The sequence below is a fragment of the Notothenia rossii genome, assembly GCF_949606895.1.
Source record: "Notothenia rossii genome assembly, chromosome: 7".
Taxonomy (NCBI): domain Eukaryota; kingdom Metazoa; phylum Chordata; class Actinopteri; order Perciformes; family Nototheniidae; genus Notothenia; species Notothenia rossii.
The window spans coordinates 14,848,428-14,870,079 of record NC_136905.1 but is presented as its reverse complement, the minus strand read 5'-3'; the positions used below and the strand labels follow the sequence as shown (position 1 = coordinate 14,870,079).

Sequence of the window (21,652 nt, the reverse complement as noted above, 5' to 3'; positions counted from 1 at the left end):
GCCCACAGTATTGAGTATGTCAGTCGCTTTTGGATAAAAGCGTCTAACAAGTAACATATGTAATGTAGGCCTAATGTAATGTAATAATTACAATCTAAAATTGCCTTTTTTTTTTTAAATCATTACATGCTGACTTCAAACAACCCAACTTTTACATGACCAACCAGCACCTCAATAAAAAAAAAACTCCCTAACTGAATGTATTGATCCCCCTCCATCCTCGTCTGTCTTACCAAAATCCTGTTTTTAAAGTCAGGAAATACATATATATAAATGTTGGTGTACAAAAACAATACGAACATATATATGTCGAAATGCCATTTCTTTGCAACGTTATAGCCTTCATAGGGATGTTAAAACGTCTATGATCTTTGTAGACCTCTATTGGCAACCGAGAGGAATTACAACAACAGAGTTTACAGTCGCTATGGTCACTGTGCAATGGAGGGAAAGCATTCTTATTGATAACATAATGATGTTTTCATTAGCAGAAGTCTTTTTCATCAACCTCATGCCTTCTTAAGAAAGAAAGACAAGGAGGGCACGCAAATCATCGAAAGGTGAATGCAAATAAAATGAGAAGTGGAAACTATTTATGTTGTTTGTGACACAGCCATAATGTTATTTGCATATACATATAGAATATAAAAAAGTATGCAAGTATATATTGCAAAATTAAAGAAAGGCAATTTTGCAAATCTTTTCTAAATGTCTAATTTCCTGTGGCAAAGGAAACAAGTGGATCAAGATTTTCGGAAATTGGGGTATCAGCATGCAACCTGGCAACCCCTCTTTTAGTCTTGTGAGTGTTATCTGTACTCTCGCGATAATCAGGCGGTCACTGCCTGATAGGAATAATGGCCGCCTTCGTAGCAATAGCTGGAATGGGGAACAACACAAGAGACATATCAGAGCGTTTTAGCTGACCAGGAAGACCCCAAATCACCAGGCACCCCCCCGCCCCCCTACCCGGTTTTCAGAACGAATGGGTAGAGGGGGTCTTGCCATAGGACACAATAAACGAAAGAGACTCGGAGGGAAAGGGAGGAAAGCTAACCTTGATAGCTAGCGCTAGCTGGTTGTCACTGCCGGGGGAACAAACCCGAGTATCCGTGACAACTGCGTGTCTGGACGGCTGGAGGGAGCGGGAGCAGCCGCTGGAGCTTGTGTTCAAATCTCTGGAAGCTCGCTAACATGAGTGGACCGGGGCAGGACAGCGAGCCGGAGGCGAAAGTCCTTCTCATCAAGCGGCTTTACAGGTAATGTTCAGATGCCGAGGCCGTTTTGCGTTTAGCTAACCGGGGTGCTAATTGAACGTTATTGTGCTGGGTAACTGAGCGCTAGCCCATAATGTTGGCTACCACAATAAAGAGTCTGTGATCTATTCTTCTATTCAGTAATATGTCTGTACAAGGAGAAGCCCAACTCCAGATACATCTGACCGGGCACTCCTCATGCTTTGTGTAGCCTGAGTTAGCTGCATGTGTCATTGTTTCTATTATGTATTTATGCATCTAATAAACTAAAGCAAAAGAAGATGAATATGCTATTGCATAGGAAATTGCAAAGATGGGATGTATAAACCCCTTATGGCTTGTTGAGGACTCCCACCTAACATTGAAATTAAAGAAAGCTCCAGGTATGCTTGCACTAGTTAATAAACGGATGTAAATCCAAGGATGAAATTGAACTGTATCATACCTCATAAACATAGAACTGTACTTTGTAAAAACATAGATCAATCAACAGATCTGGTGTTATAACAATGGTTATAAGACACAGTTACAATGCCACTGTGAAAGGAAATAGGAAGCAACTTCAAACATGTAATTACAAAAGTACCTCCCTATGGTGCTTAGTACAGAGACATGAAACAGAAAGTATGGTTGCTAGCTTGATGGCCCACAGTATAACAATCTCAGCTTTAGCCTTTATGCTAACTAATGTTCTGTATTTGCCCAATGCTACCCAGGGCTGTGGTGGAGTCTGTGCACAAGCTGGATGTCATCATCGGCAGCAAAGCATCCTACAGAGAGGTCTTCAAGCCGGAGAACATCAGCCTTCGCAACAAGTATGTCCATCTGTCTTACCAGCATTGTGTGTAAAAGGAGGCAGACGTTCAACTTTAACATCTGGCCAGTTGTTCTGAACATAGTTATGAATTTAAACCCCTCACACAGCTCACCTCCAGTTCATTTGGCTGAAATACTTTTTTCTAGGATGCTCTGTGTTCAATTGGGCATGACTATATTCCGCATAGAGCATCTCTGTGAGATTAAAGACTCAGATCTGACCTGATATTTGGAATCCAAGTTTCACATTAGAAACATTAATCTTAACTGGACCTGTAAGCTTCAACGTCTAATTTAAATGTATGTGTGAGGAGTTGTGATCGCTGCATGCATACTATGAACTTAAAGCTCCAAAAGAGAAAGTGGAATTTGGAGTTAAATGTGAGGAAGTGTGTTTACTCTTCACAGACAGAGAAACAGTTTCTCTCTGACTGCCTTAGGAACCAACAGGCACTCTAAAGAATTCAAGAGGTGCCTTTATTTTTCTATCAGGGCTGCATTCAGAGCCTAAGCAACTGGCTGGTAATTAAGCAATTAAGCAGAAAATTAATTGTCAACGACTTGGCTAATCAGCTAATTGTGTCGTTTTTCAAGGAAAGCTGCCAAACACACGCTGATTCCAGTGTCTTATTGTGAATATTAGCTTGTTGTGTTATAGTTTACTGAATATCTATAGATTATGGACTGTATTGGAAAACATATTTTGGTTTTATTAACCGGCATTTTCTGACATTTTGTAGACAAAGCGCATAATCAGTTATCAAGGATATAATTGTATGATTCAGCGTGTGTTGCATGTGCATTTACTACAATACTAAGGCTTGGCATCGCTGAAGACCCGCCCCCCACATCTTAAATAAGTGATCAGATTCTTCCACATTTTTACACTAATATTTAGAGCTTTATCTCAAAATGTCACACAAGAGTCATAATTTGTACTTCACTTGCATATGAGATCATCTGTCTCCCTAGTGCAAGGTGAGGCTTTTTTATTGTTCTTGAGTATTATATTATCTTCTATGGCTTTGAAGGAGCAAGGAGACGAGCATCTCATCAAAGAGGAGATACTGCGTGTACTTGGCTAACTATTATTAGAATCTTGTCATTGCCCACACACATAAAGGGGACAATGATTTCACAATATTCTTTAGAACAACTCTGACTTTTTAAACACTTTACACGGACCATATGAGTCACAGAAGGGAAAGGCATGCTTACAATTCATTTGTATTTGACAGCACCAGAATCTTCAGTTGTCTTTCATGTAGTGTCTATAAATTGGAGCGGCAACCAAAGGTCATTTACAGAATATTAACTTGTTTAATCGTAAAAAATGCCCACCAACCAATTTGTGTCCCTTAAGGGTTTCACGTAAAACATAGCCGACCTGTTGTGGTGAAACTATGTGACTCATTGGTCTACTTGTCAAACCGGTGACCCAACTAACTTATGCATGTGTGTGCTGCTTTTTGTGTGTGTGTTCACAGGCTGAGGGAGCTCTGTGTGAAGCTGATGTTTCTCCATCCTGTCGACTACGGCCGTAAAGCCGAGGAGCTGCTCTGGAGGAAGGTCTACTATGAGGTTATCCAGGTTATCAAGACCAACAAGAAGGTAACTGGCTCTGCAGCGGTCTGTAAAAAAAAACCTCCTGGCATGTGTTAGCCAGACAGTTTTCTGTTGTTATCCAGCGTGACCTCCTGGCTGCCATTTAAAGGTCAGCTCTACCTTGACATCTGCCATTTTGTGGTCGCTGGTGCGTAACGTACACATAGTGTGTTGTTCATTATATGCATGGACGGTTTCAATGGGAATCAGACTTCTCAAATATCCCTGTTGCCACTTTGCTTTGATATTGGACCAACACCCTGAAAACAGTCCCAAATCACTGCCCTTATCAAAATAGCCCTATCATTTCTGTTGTGTATCAAGTGTGTGTGCTCTGATTCAGATACTAGTGAAAACGTCGAAGGTCAAAAGCAATTTTAGTAATTTGTTGCACTTTTTTTTACCTGTGTGAACTTATTAAAGTGGAACTCCAGCAATTGGTTTTGGGTTCAATACTAGTGTTTAAATAGTAGGTCTGCTCAATTAATCGCAATTATGATTATGGCTTGCAACGATTACGAACACAACGTAATCAAAATAAAACGATTATTTTTTATTATTACTTTTCTTTTTTTTAAATTTTTTTTTTTTTTAATTGGATTTTCAGTTGGATTATACTTAAAGTTCAGTTTAATCAACTGTTAAAATCATACTGTTCAAAAACAATTTCTCCAATAAATGTATGTTTCCAAAGTAAATGGATAATCGTTTTTACTAATCGTGATATCAATTATTGACCCAAATAATCGAGATTATGATTTTTGCCATCATCGAGTAGTACTTTTATCAAGTGCAGGACATCTGTGAGAAATCGCTTTCATGTCCTCAAGTAACTCAGCGTAGGAATAGAAGTTTGAAAATGGAAAGTTCATCCATTCGATGTAGACCACTCTTCCTCTCTGCTTTAGCTCAGTGGCTCGAGGCTGTGTTGACCACTGTTGGTTTGTTTGTAGATTCAAATGTGTTGCACTGACCTCGTTTGATTATTATGTTGGTAATATTTGCGTCCTGTTTTGATAAGGAAAATAAATGAATGGTAAAGATATTATTGATCTGGTTCTGCTGCATCAGTTTTTATGAGTCCAACAATATGCTATACAGTGGAGTAGTCTTGTAAAGCTGGTGTGCAATATATTTTAGTTTTCGAGACTTTTGGGCCTTTTTGATGCTTATTGTAAACTACAGTATGTTATACAACGTAGGTCCTGATTCAAATCGTAGTTGTGGTTAAATCTATAATATCCTGCTTCCTCTCCTTTCTTTTTCTTTTCCTCCACTGTAGCACATCCACAGCCGCAGCGCTCTTGAGTGCGCCTACCGTACACACCTGATAGCCGGCGTGGGCTTCTACCAGCACCTGCTGCTTTACATCCAGTCACATTACCAGCTGGAGCTGCAGGACTGCATCGACTGGACCCACGTCACGGACCCACTGATAGGTCAGAAACTCATTCACACACAGAGGATGACTGTATATAAAACAGGCAAACACACGAGCAACATCTAAGCTCTTTCTAAATGTTTTTTTAAGAAGGATGTGTAAAATGTACATGTTCTGCATGTGCTTGTCAATGTGCATGCCCATATATTACAAATAAAAATTTATAAAAAATCCCAATCAATTTATTGGCTATTTTCACAGGAGAGGTGTGAATAATAAAATGACTAATAGCAGAATTCTATTTAGCTGCTTTGTATTTTGCATGCTGGTTCACTTTAATGGCTTACTAGAACACTTAATAGAATATAACTGAACAATGGTTAACTTGTCCTTTTTCTACTATAACAACTTGACATGCGTTCTCTTTTTCTTTTTTTGAAGATGAATCCACTAGCGCAAATCTTATTCTATTACCATCAGCAAATCAAATGTATAATAAACCCTTAGTACCCACCAGCGACGTGCACAGACATTTGGAGGGGCTATTGCTCTAAACTGGAAAAAAGCCCCCCCCCCCAAAAAAAACATAACACTTTTTGAAAATTCGAAAAAAGATGTAAAAGATTCATAAAATAAAAACACAACACTGTCATTGCAAGTGACACTCAGTTGAATTGTATGTCCAACTGCTAAATTCGTTATTCAGGCACATTTTGAGTTTTGCGGTCAATATCCCATTAAAATATCTAATGTTAGTAACTATTAAAGAAAAAATGGGGGCAATCCTGTTTTAATGTAGTTTGACCATTGTAACTGCTGTGCAGACATACTGATAAAAATAGAGCTTCTAACTATTACCTTAAATAAAATCACTAATTAATGAAACCAGTTCAATACGCATTATTCTTATTCTTATCATTCTTTATGAGCGCAGTAACGGTAAGGTATCTAATTACTTATTTATTTAGTATTCCATAACTTAATAACAGCGCTGACAAGGTGTGTTTCCCGCAGCGAGACGCTACAATACTTGCCCGGGCAACATTAGCACATACCTGTGCACGCATGTCCCTGGTACCCACTGTAAGTTTACCACCATTCACAGCTGGTATTATATACCTTCACACTGGACAATGCATGGTGTGATCCCAGCATTGCATTTAGACCAGGTGTTAATGTGTCTATTGTCTGAATATAGTCCTATCAGATGTCAGTGTTCCCTTCCACTATGCACAGCAGACACATGGGTGGAGAAGTGCCAAGTCAGAGTATTGTTGGTGGACGAATGGAAGCAGGTGCAGGCTCACCATGGTTCTTGCTATAGTGTAGATCAGTGATTCTCAAATGGGGGTACACGGACCCCTAGGGGTACGTTGGGGTACTGCAGGGGGTACGTGAGATTTAAAAAAGAAAAGAAAAAAAGGTTAATTAAAAAAATACCATGCATGATTACAAAAATAATCTTAGTATAGTAAGCTCAATAGAAAACACATTTGTATATAAAATATTCTTAGAACCACCAAGGGGGTCCTCATATAAACATGTCAAATGTGTGTATTGTATTTGATAGTTTTTCACAATATATCATTTTGTTCATTAGTTTGTTAAACATATATTACTTCAGTTGAAAAACTCCTGAAAAAAAATCTGATTTATAAAAATGTTATGTTATTTTTTTCATGCATGAAGTTGAAAATATCCTTAGTTCTTTGTAATTCATGCACAAAGGAGTTAATACATCACACACTGATGGAACATCACTATATTGTAATTATTTGTATAGGCTTTTTCGATCAAAAATGTTCGGTGTCGGTCAGGGGGTACTTGGCTGAGAAAATGTTTCAAAGGGGGTACATTACTGAAAAAAGTTTGAGAAGCACCGGTGTAGATGATACTTATCCTTTTACTCAGATGCCATCAGACAACAGGGGCAAACGGGGGAAATGTAAATGTCCTGTCTTCCGGCATGAAGTGAAAGTTTATCAAATCTAGACATATGATCTACTTTGCAGCCTAAAACAGAAGCACTTGTGGACTTTAAACACCCCGGGGACAGAGAAACAGGACTAATGTCTCAGAGCTGCTTCTATCATAACGACTCTGCTGTTTGCAAAATCGTGGCTTTACAGGGATTTGAGCTGGTCCTTTTTGCACAACTCAGTCATTTTGGGTATCAGCTAAATGCTTGAAATGATTGGGAAGAAAAACATTGTGTAATCGTTCCTCGCAGGTCGAAAGAAACCCGTGTCAGCCACCCCCAAGGAGATGGAGTGGGCACAGATGGCCTGTCATCGATGTCTGGTCTACCTTGGAGATCTAGGTAACAACATGATTATAGAATATGCAATTATTTCTTCTCTTTCCCCAGCTTGTAAGGGTGTGAGGCAGCATGTGTGTGTGTCATTCAGCGTGGGAAAAATTGGCGTAGCTATAGAATTGACAGGAAGCTTTTTGGTGGATTTAGGCTTACATGATACAGAGATATAAGTATTTTATGGGACACATTCAAATTCAATTTCAGCATGTTCAGTGTACATTTGGAGATCTTAGCCTGAGTTGTATCCTGTTGTTGACAGTTATTATAACTGTATTCCTGTTCATAATGTGTCCTCTGCAGCACGTTATCAGAATGAACTTGCCGGAGTGGAGGCTGAGCAGCTGGCAGAAAGGTTCTACCATCAGGCGCTGTCTGTCATGCCACACGTGGGTGAGTGACTGTAATGTAATGCATTTTTTTTTTTAACAAATCTCTTGCTGTTGCCATGGTCAGGAAGAATGTGGTACATTTTCTGGCTTCTGAGAGTGACAGGAGTACCGTTTCTAAGAAGCTGTGGAAATGCTTTCATAAGTAATATTTCTTTTAGATGTCAAAATAAGTGTTGAATCTTAAAGGTCACCTATTATTTAAAATCGACTTTTTCATGTCTTTTGTACATAAACATGTGTCCCCTCTGTGTAAAGAGATGCTTAAAGTTTCAGGAACAAAGACCCCCTCTCTTTTTGTCCTGATCCATTTATATAAAAACCTGAAAATGAGCTGATCAGATTTTGGCCACTTTATGATGTCATAACGATTTTTTTGGCTTGTGTAACCATTAGCATTGTGTTCTTGGTAACCAAATATGTCTCAGAGGGGCGTGGGGAGTGGCTCCTTATTTTCATCTAAAGTAAAAGACAGAGAATCAGCACTTTTGAAACAGGGCTGAAACAGAGGGGATTATGGGATGCTGCGATGATCTGTTTGGTGTTTGGAGCCAAACACTTCAGAGACATGTTTTGTATATATCTGAGACCTGTAATATATTGATGCCAAACAGTATCATAGGGGACCTTTTAATGTTCAATAGAAAAACACAGAAATTAAACAAAGGATGCTTTCAGAAATGAATTCTCTTCATAATGGCGTTGTGGGTGAATGTGGTGTTTAGATTTCAGTGAATTATGTGTTCAAACTCGATAAGAAACAATTTTGAGGGAACACTGGCTTTCTTGGCTTTCTTTGTGAGAGCTGTATCCAAACAGCATCTGCAAATTAAATGTAAGCCAGCGACCACTAGCCTAGCTTAGCATAAAAAGTAAAAAAAACAGAGGGAAATTGCTAGCTTGGCTCCGTCCAAAGTGTAACAACATGTTCTTATCAGGACCACCACAGCTCACTCACACATGTCTTGTTTGTTTCATTTGTACAAAAAATATTAAAACAGCAATTTGCCAATTTACAGGATGCTTGTGAGCCAGACATTTTCTTGGCCAGGAGCCGTAACTACTCCGCTGGTTAAATATGATGTAATATGAGTACGAGTCATTTTTACTATTCAGTTTTTATTCAAATCAAACTAAGGAGCTATAACATGTGACTCACTGAGCTTCAGTGCTTTGATCAGAAATGTAGGCTTTAGTGGGATTGCCGATTTATTTGTCTCTTTTATTTGAACTATTTTGTTACTCCTTGCTACTTTTCTCCTGGAAGAATGCATACGGTGATCAACTTTGCATATAGTATCAGGATATTCCCGTGATATGACAAAATGTGAATCCTAGTTAATGGCACTGCCTACTTTTTTGGCATGTATTTATTTGTCAAATTGACCTTAAGTAAAGGATTCTCAGTCCACACATCACCCAGCTGTTGATTAATTCCCTTCATCTGTCTACAGGAATGCCTTTCAACCAGCTGGGCACACTGGCAGGGAGCAAGTTCTACAACGTGGAAGCAACCTACTACTACCTACGCTGGTGAGTAATGTCTCTGTCCAATTACGTGTGATGTTAACCTTTTTAAGATACAACGTAATAAGATAAGAGTCTTACCATATGTTTTTACCTGTGCCAGCATCCAATCAGAATCCCCCTTCGAAGGGGCCTATGGGAACCTGAAGCGCCTGTTTGACAAAGCTTCCAAGATGTACCACCAAGTGAAGAAGCAGGAAATGAAGAAGCTGTCTCCATCTCGACAAAGGTGAGGAGCATTCACAGAATAAAAAACGAAATTTCCCCCGACACATTCAAATGAATTACGTCCCGAGTGGAAACATTTCTGGTGTTCAGGGAAACATGAGCCCCCTCTGGACAGCAGTGGTATCAGTAATGGTTTTCACTGGCTTGCCTGGTTCAAATCAGACTCAAATTAAATATTTTCACTTCACTGAGCAGAGCCATTTTGGTTCCAAGTGACATCTGGGGATTCGCATGATTACCAAGTTGCTTGCCTGCCGTTTGAATCACAAACACACTCTCACCAGTGTTTGGATAAGCAGCGTCTCTCTGCAGATGGGATTAGATCATTGATGATCCCTGAGGGGAAAGGATATTGTTCAAGCATGAAACAAATGCTAGTAACACCAAGAAGTAGGAATTAAAGGCAAATGAAGCATGTAATAAAAGCATTTCAAGAGATAAAGACTGGAGTGTCAAATAAATAAACCAATGTCATGTTGTTTTTTTGTGTGTGTGGGCAAATAACAGTATTTTTCAATATACGTTGGTAGAAACCAAGGCTGGTTTTGTTTTATTTACCGAGGTATGTGTGTCATTTTGCCATTTGTTTGTGTACACACTATTTATTTCCCTGCTTCCAGTATTTATGCTGAGGGGTTTTGGCTCAAATGTTTTGCTTGGATCATTTTACCACACGCACAAGTCCCTTTTTTAAAGTGTTAAAACAAAATACTGAATTTTGAATCTGTGTTAATAAGATATTTTTGCTGTGACTATTTTGTGCAGATCTAAAGACATTAAGCACCTCCTGGTGAGCTTCATGTACCTCCAGAGCCTGCTGCAGCCCAAGAACAGGTGAGATCTCCCATCTTTCACCACTGAACCAGTCCACAGTGGAAATAAGGCTCTGGCTTTAATGTATTTTTAATCGTTAACAAGTCTATTGGTATGTTAAGACCACACGAACACAGTTTGTTGAGCATTTTCATACTTATAATCAAATGAATCCATCTCTAATGATTCCAGTGATATCAGATCAGTGTCCAATGTTTACTTCCTGAATGAATGGTAAAACAAACTAGGGGAAAAATGTACTCATGAGTAAAAATAAAGTACGGCAAAAACTAGCATATGATAATTCCTGGTCGCTCTACTTGCTCCACTGAACTGATACAGTGTTGTGATCATTACCCATGGATGATTCACTGTTATCTTGTCTGCAATGTATTTCCAGTTCATTCTTTTCATTATGACCTTTGTGTCTGTAGCCTGATGGAGACGGAGCTGACGTCGCTCTGCCAGTCGGTGCTGGAGGACTTCAACCTGGTGCTGTTCTACCTGCCGCCCCCGTCACATGCCGGGGCGCACCACCCCCCCAGCGAGGAAGAGGAGGAGCAGCAGCTCGCTGAGAGCTCCTGCCCCGTGCTGCCCGACAGCCTCGTCTTCAAGATGGTGGTCACGTGTCTGATGGTGGTGCACAGCCTGAAGAGGGGAGGTTAGTGTGACCTCATGTGAATTTCACCATTTATTGAATGTAAATGTTTTCAAATACATTTTAATAACTAATCTATAACTATAACGGGGTAGTGCACTTTTTATCAAAGCATATTCATTGGGTTCGGTTATCTAATTTAGAATTGGAGTAATTATCAAAGGAGGAAAAAGACACCAAACAAGTGGAGCTTTGTAATTAACTAGAAGCACATATAATGTTCTCCAAAAACCCACTGTGTTGTCCCAGTTTCTAGCCAGCATAGTTTCTGATGGACTGAATAACAAAAAAACACAAATTTGAGTGTGTAACGGGTTTAACTGTGCATGATGTATACTGCCATGGGAAATGCTTTCTTGTGGCGGTCTTTGAAAATCTAAGTACTAACAAATGTTGTTTTGTGTCTTCAGGATCGAAGCAGTACAGTGCGTCCATTGCTTTTACTCTGGCGCTGTTCTCCCATCTGGTGAACCACGTCAACATCCGGCTGCAGGCTGAGCTGGAGGAGGGGGAGAGCCAGGTGCCGCCGCTTCACACTGACGTCACAGGTGAGAGGGGAGATCTCCATATCTGAAAAGGGAAGGAACAAACAATCAGCTGCAAGTTAGTTAAAGGTGGGTTAGGTAATTCACTTCAGAAGCACTTTTTGTTATATTCCATGGAATGCTCTTAACATCCCGATAGGAATGAATATATGAAATGCTTTGAGAATAAATACATTAAAAAAATTAATCTGTGGAAGCCGTAACGCTGTAAAAAGTAGGGCTGTACCCGAATATTCGTTTGTTGGAGAAAATGCGGGTTTCAATTTTATTTTTTATTTTTATTTTTTTCAATTTATTGAAATCTCCAATATCAACGTAAGAGCTTGTGCCTCTTCGGGGGGTTCTAACACTTAACCATAAACGTTATTGTTTACTTTCTCCGTCTTTATATGTAGATATGACTTTTTCTCCATTAATCTCCGTCACGTTGTTTCCATAGCAACAACAACTTCCTGTCAACTGCACTAACTCTCCTTCAAAAATAAAAGCATGTCCATACAAAATAGAAAGGCAAGCCAAATTACACTTATGACATATACAGCTGCAACGAAAGTAACAAACACAATGCTACTGTATATCCTGTTCAATTTCAAAGAACACAAATTGGGTTACATACATTATAAAATAACTATAAAACAACAATACTGTAGAATAACAAAAAGAATGCCGTGAATAAACCGAAATACACGTGTTGAAGCGTTTCGCTGCTGATTACTACGCCCCCCCTGCCGCGCGCGGTCCGGAGCCCGTAAAAAGCACGACCAATTGGCCCGGCTAAAATAACTGGATGGCCTACCTGCCTGTCAGCCTTCCATCTGTGCACAAATTTATCTCGTGCCCTCATTGGTCATGTGCGCGTTCATGTGTGTTGGAGGAGGGGCTCTGTAAGGAAGTCTGAAGGAAGGGGCAGATTTTTTTCGGCTGCGTAGTTTCAAATTCTAGCGCACTCGAGCTGGTTTCTCCATTCTTACCTATCCTACCTTTAAATCTCAGAGTCAGTGTCTGACACATAGATCAATGCATCAAATCCCCATGGATGTATTCTCATTTTATTTAGGATTTATGCTGCTTTGTGTCATTTAAAATGTAATCTTTTGGGAGAACTACAGCTATTTGTGAAGTTAAAAGCTATTTAAATCTTTACACATCTTGACATCTTTTACAATTAACGTGAAGGAATACAAACAGGAAGTGAATTGTCCTTTTTCTTTTTCCAGATGACCTGGAGATGAGGGATGTGTCCGCCCCAGCGACAGAGGGGAAGCCTCTGCAGAACGGCTCCCTGGAGCAAGAAGATGAAGAGGAGGAGAAGGAGGAAGACGGCTCTGAGAGGGTTGGTGCCAAAAAGCCTTGCAGCGTGGAAGAACAGCGCAAGTTGGAGGAAGAGAAACAGAGACAGAAGAAGAAGTACACCCGCCTCTCCAGACTGCGCCGACGTCGCTGCGCTCGCAAGGACACTCGAGGAGGAGAGGATGAAAGCGACCTGAGCGAGGGCTTCGAGAGCGAGGAGGACGAGGATGAGGAAGACGAGAGGAGACGGCGCACTGATTCAACGGGGACTACCACGACAGCAGCCCCGGTCAATCCTCCATCCGTCAGGAAGGAGACAAAGAGAGGGGAGGAGGGGGTGTGGGGGAGCGGCTCAGAGGAAGAGGAGGAGGAGGAAGGGGGGACGGCGTTCGATGTGGAGACCGACTCGGACATGAACAGCCAGGAGTCTCGCTCGGACCTGGAAGACATTGAAGACGCGGAAAGCCCGGACAACTTGGAGGGTCAGGCGCGGGAACAACAGGATGAAGAGGAAGAAGAAGAGCAACCCAAGGAAGAAGGGGGCGGGGACAGGGACGAGGACACGCCTCCAGCCACTAACGGCCCTCTGACGCCCAGCGACTCCAGCATCAGCAGCAACCTGCAGGCCATGTCCTCCACGCTCTTCCAGGCCAAGCGCTGCTTCCGCCTGGCGCCCACCTTCAGCAACATGCTGCTGCGGCCTCAAGCCTCTTCCCCCCCGGGCATTCCCACCCCCACTGAGGTCTCTGCTCCCCCCTCCCAAGAGACTCCCCCTCCTCCTGGGGAGACACCCTGCGATATCAACCCCGGTACTGCCAACGGAACCACCACTGAAAATGGTAACGATTTGCCTCATTTTAACGTGATGTGTTTTTATCCGTGCTTTTTCCCCAGTTGATCAGTTTTATGCTTGTTGTCGTGTCACATCTAGACTTGGACTCGGACACAGAAGGCAGCCAACACAGCACTCAATCAGTACCGAGTGAGAAAACCCTCTTAGAGAAGCTGGAGATCCTGACCAATCAGGGGTTGATCCAGGTGGTGAAGGTGTTTGTCGACTGGCTGAGGACAAACACCGACATTATCCTCATGTGTGCACAGGTGAGGGGAGGAATGTTTTTTTTTTTTAAATGAAACATTGACTTTGTCGGAGTAGATCTAACAGCCTGGTTCCTTCTGCAGAGTTCTCAAAGCCTGTGGAACCGACTGTCTGTGCTGCTCAACCTGCTACCAGATGGCAGCAAGATGCTCGAGGCTGGTGAGTTACCGCGTAAACATTTATCCTCCTGTAAAGCTCAGCAGGCGCACGATAGCTCAACAGTATCTTTATTCCGTCTGGGTCCACTAATGCAAAACATTTCCTCTGAGATACTGGGTAAAGTATTTAAAGGATTAGTTAAACATGTCAACAACTACATGTATTTGCTTTCTTGCTGAAAGTTTGATGAAAGGTTTGATGATACTCTCATATCTGTATGCTGAATATAAAGCTAGTGAAAGTGGTTGATTTCCTTGGTTACGCATTATTATTGTCCAGCTAACCGTTAAACTCTATTAGCAGTTTTCTGAGCTAATCACCTGCTGGCTATATCTGAATGTTTTGCCTACTCACATGAAACTTGTATCTATCTTCTCATCTAACTTTCTGGAGATTTCCCTAAATGTTAATCGATTAGTTTTAACGACTGGTAAAAGAATGCTCCGGCTTACTGATAAAGATAATTATATTTTCATAATTTCAATATTATTATGTGGTCTATTTGTGGTGGTCATTTAAATAAAGGGGACCTATCATGCAAAATGCACTTTGTGATGTCTTTTATACATAAATATGTGTCCCCGGTGCGTCGGGGAACTCACGCAGCGTCAGAAAATAAAACCCTCTCTCTTTCCCTCCGTACCCAAATCTTTTAAAAACGGGTGTACAACGAGCGGATACAGATTTCCATCCGAACTGACGTGTCCGTCCGAGGTGACGTCGGCGGACCCACAGAAAGTTGCTATCAGAAACAAGGCCTGACGTGTTTTGGACGTCTTTGTTTACATTAGCAAGCCTCGCTAACACTCAGAGCTAACCTGTACTGAAGAGCACATGTGTTTAAAAAGCAGGAAATTAAAAAAAGAACTCACCTTGGGATAAACCTGCAAGAGAAAAAGCATTTGAGCTCCATACTATTTCAGAAATAATCTTTGATGTGGTTTAAACAGGATGGCGTTTTATCACAACCAAATTTAACTTTATCTCCGGTAGAATTCTGATCAGGCATTAGCTCCGCCTCCTCTTATTTATTTTTTTCAAGCTAAGGACCCAAAATCTGCGTTTTTCTAACAGGGCTTCAAAAGAGGGGTTTGAGCAGTATGAGGCACGGCTACAATGGGTGATCTGTTTGGTATTTTGAAAAAACAAACTTCACAGACATGTTTTATATAGGTATGGCCCTACAATATATATATTTCAAATATAGCATGATAGGTCCACTTTAAATAAATCATTATACTCATAGTAAAGTTGATGATTAAAAGCAAGTATTAAATATACGTTGAATGCAGTTTGGGGGTGTGATTAGTTATGTGGTTTTTCCAGGTTGTGATTTGTATGTTGTCCATTTCCCACAGATTCCCTGTACTGTGTGTACTAACTTAATAAACAGCGATAATACTCTGTGCTTTCTTTGTGTTTACCACACACTGATGACTGTGCTCCAAGTCAACAGCTCATGTATTTTTTTATCCGTGTGTGTGTGTGTGCCGCAGAGCTGGGTCTGAGTGCCGAAGTGACGGAGTTGTTAAATGAGTGTGAGCAGCCCGGTCTGATCCAGAGTCTGCTGCTGCCCGAGGACTTGGCCCTGCGACACCTGCCCGCTCTCAACGCAGCTCACCGCCGCCTCGACTTCACTCACCGCAACCCCTCCCTCAGCTCCCTACAGGAGGTACACACACGCTAACACACAGACACACACGCAATTCATTTTACAGATGTTCAGTGATGGTTGAAAACACAAAAAAAGCATCAGCTCTACCATGCCAAATACCATCATGGTAGAATTATTATATACCGTATGTTGCCTTTTGTGTTTTTGGTCTGAGCCTAGTTTGCAAATATATTTAAAAGGTCCTTATCAAAGACAGACCTACGTAATTGTACATTACTTCTATAATCACTGAAATGGAAGGATAATCTATACACAGAACCCTAACCTAAGCATGGTAGAAGTGACAACAATTGCCACTATTTAAAAACATTTATAACAGATTGATTGAAATTATCTTCTTTGGTATGTGTATTATATGTTAAGGAAACCCAGATATATGTCTGTAAATCTTACCCCGACACTGAAACAGTGTCGTGTTAAAACACACACACGATAAACAAAATTGTTGTACTTTGAGTAAAACAGATTAAAGTTCATTTATCCTGCCCAATGTGTATTGATCAAAAATAATACAGAGGCTTTGAAGTATTCTCTCCTCCCTCTTTCCTCCAGTGTGTGGTGCGAGTGTGTTGCATTCGCAGTTTTGGCCACTTCCTTACGAATCTCCAGGGCAACGTGCTGCACTTCAACCCGGAGGCGGGCATCTTCACCAGTATCAGCCAATCGGAGCAGGATAATCTGGTGCAGCAGGCAAAGGCCCAGATCCGAATGGTGAGTGACATTCTAACAGAGCAACGGGGACGAAGAACCACAGGGGGCTGCATTCAGTCAGTTCTCATTATTGTGTGCAGCTCATACAGTGAAAATGGTTTTGTGTAACTGTTGGACTCAATACATGTTTGATTAATGACCTGAAATCAAAATGGTTTTTAAGCAAAGCAAATGTCCCTTTTTAACGCCAGCCCTTCTGTCTTTATCTTTATTTGTCCAGGCGGAAGAGGAAGCTCGTCGAAATCGCTTGATGAGGGATATGGCCCAGCTTCGACTACAGGTTTTTTAATATTATCACTCTTTCCACTGACTGCTCACCCTGTTTGTGTTTCCCTTTGAAATCTGAGCATTGATCCAGCATAGACCCAATGCTGTGCTCATACAGTCATCAGTGACAAAAGAGCAGAGTTCCCAGGCTTTTGAGAGAAAATGTTTGTTAAGAAATAGAGCTTCTATAATAACCTTTATATTGAGTTAAAGATATCATTTGTGAGGAACAATATTCTCTTAAAGACAATGGTTAAGGTGACATGAACAGGATTCAGTTAAAGGCTAAATCCTTCTAAACAGAGACATCTGATTGAGGTTGAGCGTACCATATAGAAACCCTGATGTAATAGTGAATAAACCCACACAAACATCCTACATGAATCACTCCTAATCAGTTGTATTGTTTCTTCCCGTCTGTTCCCTGCAGTTGGAGGTGTCGCAGCTAGAGGGCAGCCTCCAGCAGCCCAAGGCTCAGTCCTCCATGTCTCCCTACCTGGTGCCAGACACAGCTGCTCTCTGCCAGCATCTGAACCTCATCCGGCAGCTGGCCGGCAGCGGCTGCTTCATCATCATCATCCCCCGGACAGGTCAGTGCCCCCAGTAGCACGGTGTGTGTGTGTGTGTGTGTGTGTTCAGGCCCCTGTGTGTAGCATAATAAACAAGGTAGAGGGTGGGGATTCAGGGATTTGATGCATTTCATGATCTCTGACTTTACAGCAGAGAGAGAAAATCCTGCTGAATGTATTATATAATATTATTATCTTCCATTCAGTTCTCTCAGATAATGTTATTCCATATGTTTTACGATGCTATCTGCAGGTTTTGAATAGAAAATGTCAGGTCATTTAATCCAATTATCAAACAAATAATTGGTGATTTCATCCTGTTGATTGGATTTGTCATTTTCTTGGGGTCTTGATCAACCATAATAGGCTATTCTGACATTTTATATACTAAAAGAGTTATTGATTAATAAAGAGTTCCAGCCCTAAACACTGGTGGGGTGACAGCTGTGGTTTTAAGCTTGTTTGTATTATTATATTGGATAATACAAACAACAAATATGCCAGTTTAAACAGCCAAACCAAAATAAATGTTTTACTGTCATGACTATTTGTTCAAATGTTTAATCTGGACTATTTCTGTGTTGCAGTGATTGATGGGCTCGACAGGCTGAAGAAGGAAAATGCCGGTGCGAGGGACGGCATCCGCTTCTTGGAGTCTGAATTTCGCAAAGGAAACAGGTGGGTGTTATATTACATGTAAGGTAACTGATGGAGACCCTTGCTGGGTTTTTTAGAATTGGATGTTGATGGATATCCTATATTAAAACCTCACTTTTACCCAATAAAGCTCCCTTATTTTGGACGATTTCTTCAATAATCTGTATGTCATCCTTCTGTAGGTACATTCGCTGCCAGAAGGAAGCTGGGAAAAGTTTTGAAAGAGATAAACTGAAACGTCAGGACATCGAAGCCTGGTAAACCCTGCTGCTCTTCTACATATACCTATCTTTGATTCTTAACATACTCATGATTGGATGAGTGTGACCTCTATTCTGATTTTTTTTTTTTTTGTCTAGGCAATTATACAAGATGGTGGACAGTTGTCGTCAGCTCACAGTCTCCCAGAGCAACGGAGATGAAGACACAGCCGGCATGGTGACCATTCTCACTGACCATCAGGTGGAAGAGCTTTGCACTCGGTCCGCAGCGATGAAGGTCAGTCACTCATCTTATTGTGTTGCGTTACAGACACAAACACTCAGGAAGTTGACATTTTTCACGACAACATAAAGCTGTGGGATTTTCTTTTTGCTATATTTTTGCTACAGTGGGGCCTTTTGTATATTTATCACTGCTCTGGTCTTTTTTTTATCTCGTTTTATGTTGTTTTAGAAAGCAAGAAGGACTTCACCCTACATTTTTAAACAGATCCTCACAAACACACCTTTGGTTTTAAGCTTGTAGCCATTTGATTTTACACACTTTGTACTCAATTTACTTTCACTTAAAGGTCCCATGTCATGGCCAATTCTACTGACCATAATTCCATTGTTGAGGTATAATAAAATATAATAATATTATGTATATTGTGCAATGTTTCAAACTCACATTGGTTTCTCATACAGCATCTCTGTAAAGTATGTGTATTCACTCTCTGTCCTAAACGGCTTGTTGGAGCTCCTCCCCCCCCCCCCCCCCCCCCCTGTGAGCCCAGTGGCCGTCTGCGAGAACCCAGCCCGAAACACACACACCCGCAGCCTGGCTGGGAGTTTGTGTGTGTGTGCTCAGGCTGAGTTCCGCGGTGTCTCGCTGTCTCGCTGACCCCACACCAGTGAGCCAGCTCACACTGTCCCGCTCCTCGCAGCAACGAGCCTTGCAATTAGTGTGTGTGTGTGTGTGTGTGTGTGTGTGTGTGTGTGTGTGTGTGTGTGTGTGTGTGTGTGTGTGTGTGTGTGTGTGTGTGTGTGTGTGTGTGTGTGTGTGTGTGTGTGTGTGTGTGTGTGTGTGTGTGTGTGTGTGTGTGTGTGTGTGTGTGTGTGTGTGTAAGTCTGCGGATTGGTCCAAACGTAGCGGCTCCGTGGACGTTACGTCACTATACCCGAAATACGTGATTATACCCAAGAAGTAATCAATGGAAAAAGAGAAATCTCAAACGAGGTGTTCTGGGGCAGCACAGACAGGTCTTTCCTGTGTTAGAGTTTTACTCCCTACAGGGTGTACTTTGAGGGTTTGTGACTCTGCAGACCGTTTACATGCAGAAAAAGCTAAATAACACACAAGGGGACGAGTAATAACCAGAAAAGCATGACATGGGACCTTTAAAGAAAAGGTGTTAGAAAAACATTTGCATTGTGAGGACTGGTTTTATCGCTCACGTTTTGGATACATTTGAATGTGTGTTTGTTTCTCAGGCGGCGATCCAGGCCGCAGGCTCGGCGGGGATGGAGCTGAAGAACATCGTGGAGTTTTACCGGCAGTGGAAGGAGATCGGCTGAGAGTTTTAACGGGGGCAGCTGTCGGCGCTGCGAACAGCTGATCGATCACAACACTCGCTCCCTCTCTCTCTCCCACTCTTTTGCTCTGTGTGTATCTGCGTCTCCAAAGGCAAAAACCAACTCAAAAGAAAGCTGAATCAAAGGAAAGAGTTTAAGCTTAGAGGGGTGGAAAAGTTAAAACAGTGGAGTAATGAATAAAAAAAAGAGGAATACGGGCGAACTGGCGCTATAAGAAAGAGCAGATCTCCCACCTCCCAATCCTAAACATAAAGAGTGGTGCGGGGTGCGGCAACGGTGGAGGAACGCTACACAACCTTTTAAGTGCCCCTGGTTCACACCCTAACCAGGAATACACTGTATATGTTAGCAAACAAGTACATACGTGTCGAGAGAGAAACCGCACCACACATAAACATTCATGCTCAGATGAATCCATATAGATGTTTAGAGCAGTGGTATGGGTTTTTTGTTCCCTCCTTCCCTTTCCCTCCAGTCTTTATTTGAGAAAACAGGGTAAAGAATGTGCGAGTCTGGTAGGGCTGCGTTGATTTGGGAAGCCGAGGGTGTATGAAGACAACTTAAAGGCAGAGAAAACACTCTGTCCACCTGACACCTGAGGCTCCAGCCCAACAAAACAAACCAAGCGTCTCATAGGCCGCTAGGAAAGCTTGAGGAAGACAAATGTTTACTTCTCTGAGATCGGTTTTTCCTATCTGGCTTTTTTAAATTTAAATTTGGTTTTGTTTTTCTTTATTTGCAGTGTTCTTTGTGACCAGTGACTTATGTATTGTGCTATCTCTGTATGAAAAGAGGAAAGACTAAAAACACGACAGGCTTTGCCCTGTTAGAAGTTTTAATTTGGATTTTATTTTTGTACCCAAATGATGTTCTTTATTTTGCTTTTTGTAAGCTACATCTGAATGAGATACGCAAGAATGTTTAAGGGAAAGGGAAGGGGATGTTGTCGTGTGTTGATCCACTGAACAAATCCTTCAGTAATGAAATTAACCTATAATCCAGAATATATTTATCAAGGTGTCATTTTAGAGGGAGGCATGAGCTGATTAACCTCATGCTGTAGCTTTTCATCGAGGAGGCCCGGAGGAGAGGGGCCCGCTGACTTTCCCAGAGGACTGAGGGTACTGTTTGGACCCCTATAAAATCCTAAAATGTATCCCATCTACATCACCATTTCCATAGTGACTGTCCCATCATGCACAGTGCAAAAGAAAACCAGTATATGTGTGTGGCCATGCATTGAACAATAAAAAGAAACTCGTATAAGATGATGACTTCTTACCTCTTCTTACAATTCCTCTGTGCCATCAAATGAATTGCTGTCCAACACATTTGCATTCCACCACTTTTTGCACATAAAGTGCACTTTACTTTTCATGAACAATACTTAGCCTTTGAAAATATGTGTGTGATTACTTCAGTAGCTTCAAAGAGGGATCAAAATGTCAGTAGAGCAACACATGGGCCTGTATTGGTGTTTCAGAGACTAGTGGGACTTGAAATACCTTCCAGGAAGTCCTCTCAGTTACCAACACATTGCACAAAGATTTCAAAATGAGACCTGAAACTTCCCAATTCCTCGTGAATCCTCTCTAAGGACGTTTCTCAAACTAGGTCTCCATGTGCCATTCTTTGAGTTTTTCTCTTGTGCCCCTCTCTAGTCCGGGCCCCATGCCCACCACTGACCGAGCACACTGAGTAAATAACCAATCCCCTAGCAGCATGGTCAGTCCACTCCCGACAGAAGACGGCTGGCACTGGGACTGGCCTCATTTTTTTGTTGGGGGGGGTTGGGAAACCTCACTGACCCAAGGCAATCCTCTTTCTGTGAGCCCATGAGGCTGTGGGGCTGCAGGAACCTCAGAGTAAACGGATTGGGCTGCAGGGACAAAAATGA

The 21,652-nt window shown here is 41.6% G+C and overlaps 1 protein-coding gene across 1 annotated transcript; it reads left to right on the top strand.

The window, feature by feature from the left end:
* The first annotated feature begins 818 nt into the window (after positions 1-818).
* On the top strand, positions 819-21,021 carry smg5 (SMG5 nonsense mediated mRNA decay factor). Its single transcript, XM_079691522.1, has 22 exons — positions 819-1,259; positions 1,973-2,071; positions 3,560-3,683; positions 4,960-5,116; positions 7,289-7,378; positions 7,676-7,765; positions 9,216-9,294; positions 9,392-9,517; positions 10,282-10,350; positions 10,764-10,990; positions 11,398-11,535; positions 12,750-13,661; positions 13,754-13,923; positions 14,005-14,080; positions 15,577-15,752; positions 16,308-16,466; positions 16,687-16,746; positions 17,164-17,323; positions 17,890-17,980; positions 18,142-18,216; positions 18,319-18,457; positions 19,654-21,021. The coding sequence occupies exons 1-22, from the start codon at positions 1,195-1,197 to the stop codon at positions 19,735-19,737; spliced, it is 3,366 nt and encodes a 1,121-aa protein (XP_079547648.1). The 5' UTR covers positions 819-1,194; the 3' UTR covers positions 19,738-21,021.
* Positions 21,022-21,652: the final 631 nt, after the last annotated feature.

Excerpts from the sequence above, each read along its gene's own strand:
- smg5 (XM_079691522.1), top strand. The coding sequence starts at position 1,195 with ATGAGTGGACCGGGGCAGGACAGCGAGCCGGAGGCGAAAGTCCTTCTC. Across the intron at positions 1,260-1,972 it reads CTCATCAAGCGGCTTTACAG|GGCTGTGGTGGAGTCTGTGC; the intron begins GTAATGTTCAGA and ends AATGCTACCCAG. Across the intron at positions 16,747-17,163 it reads TGGCCCAGCTTCGACTACAG|TTGGAGGTGTCGCAGCTAGA; the intron begins GTTTTTTAATAT and ends TGTTCCCTGCAG.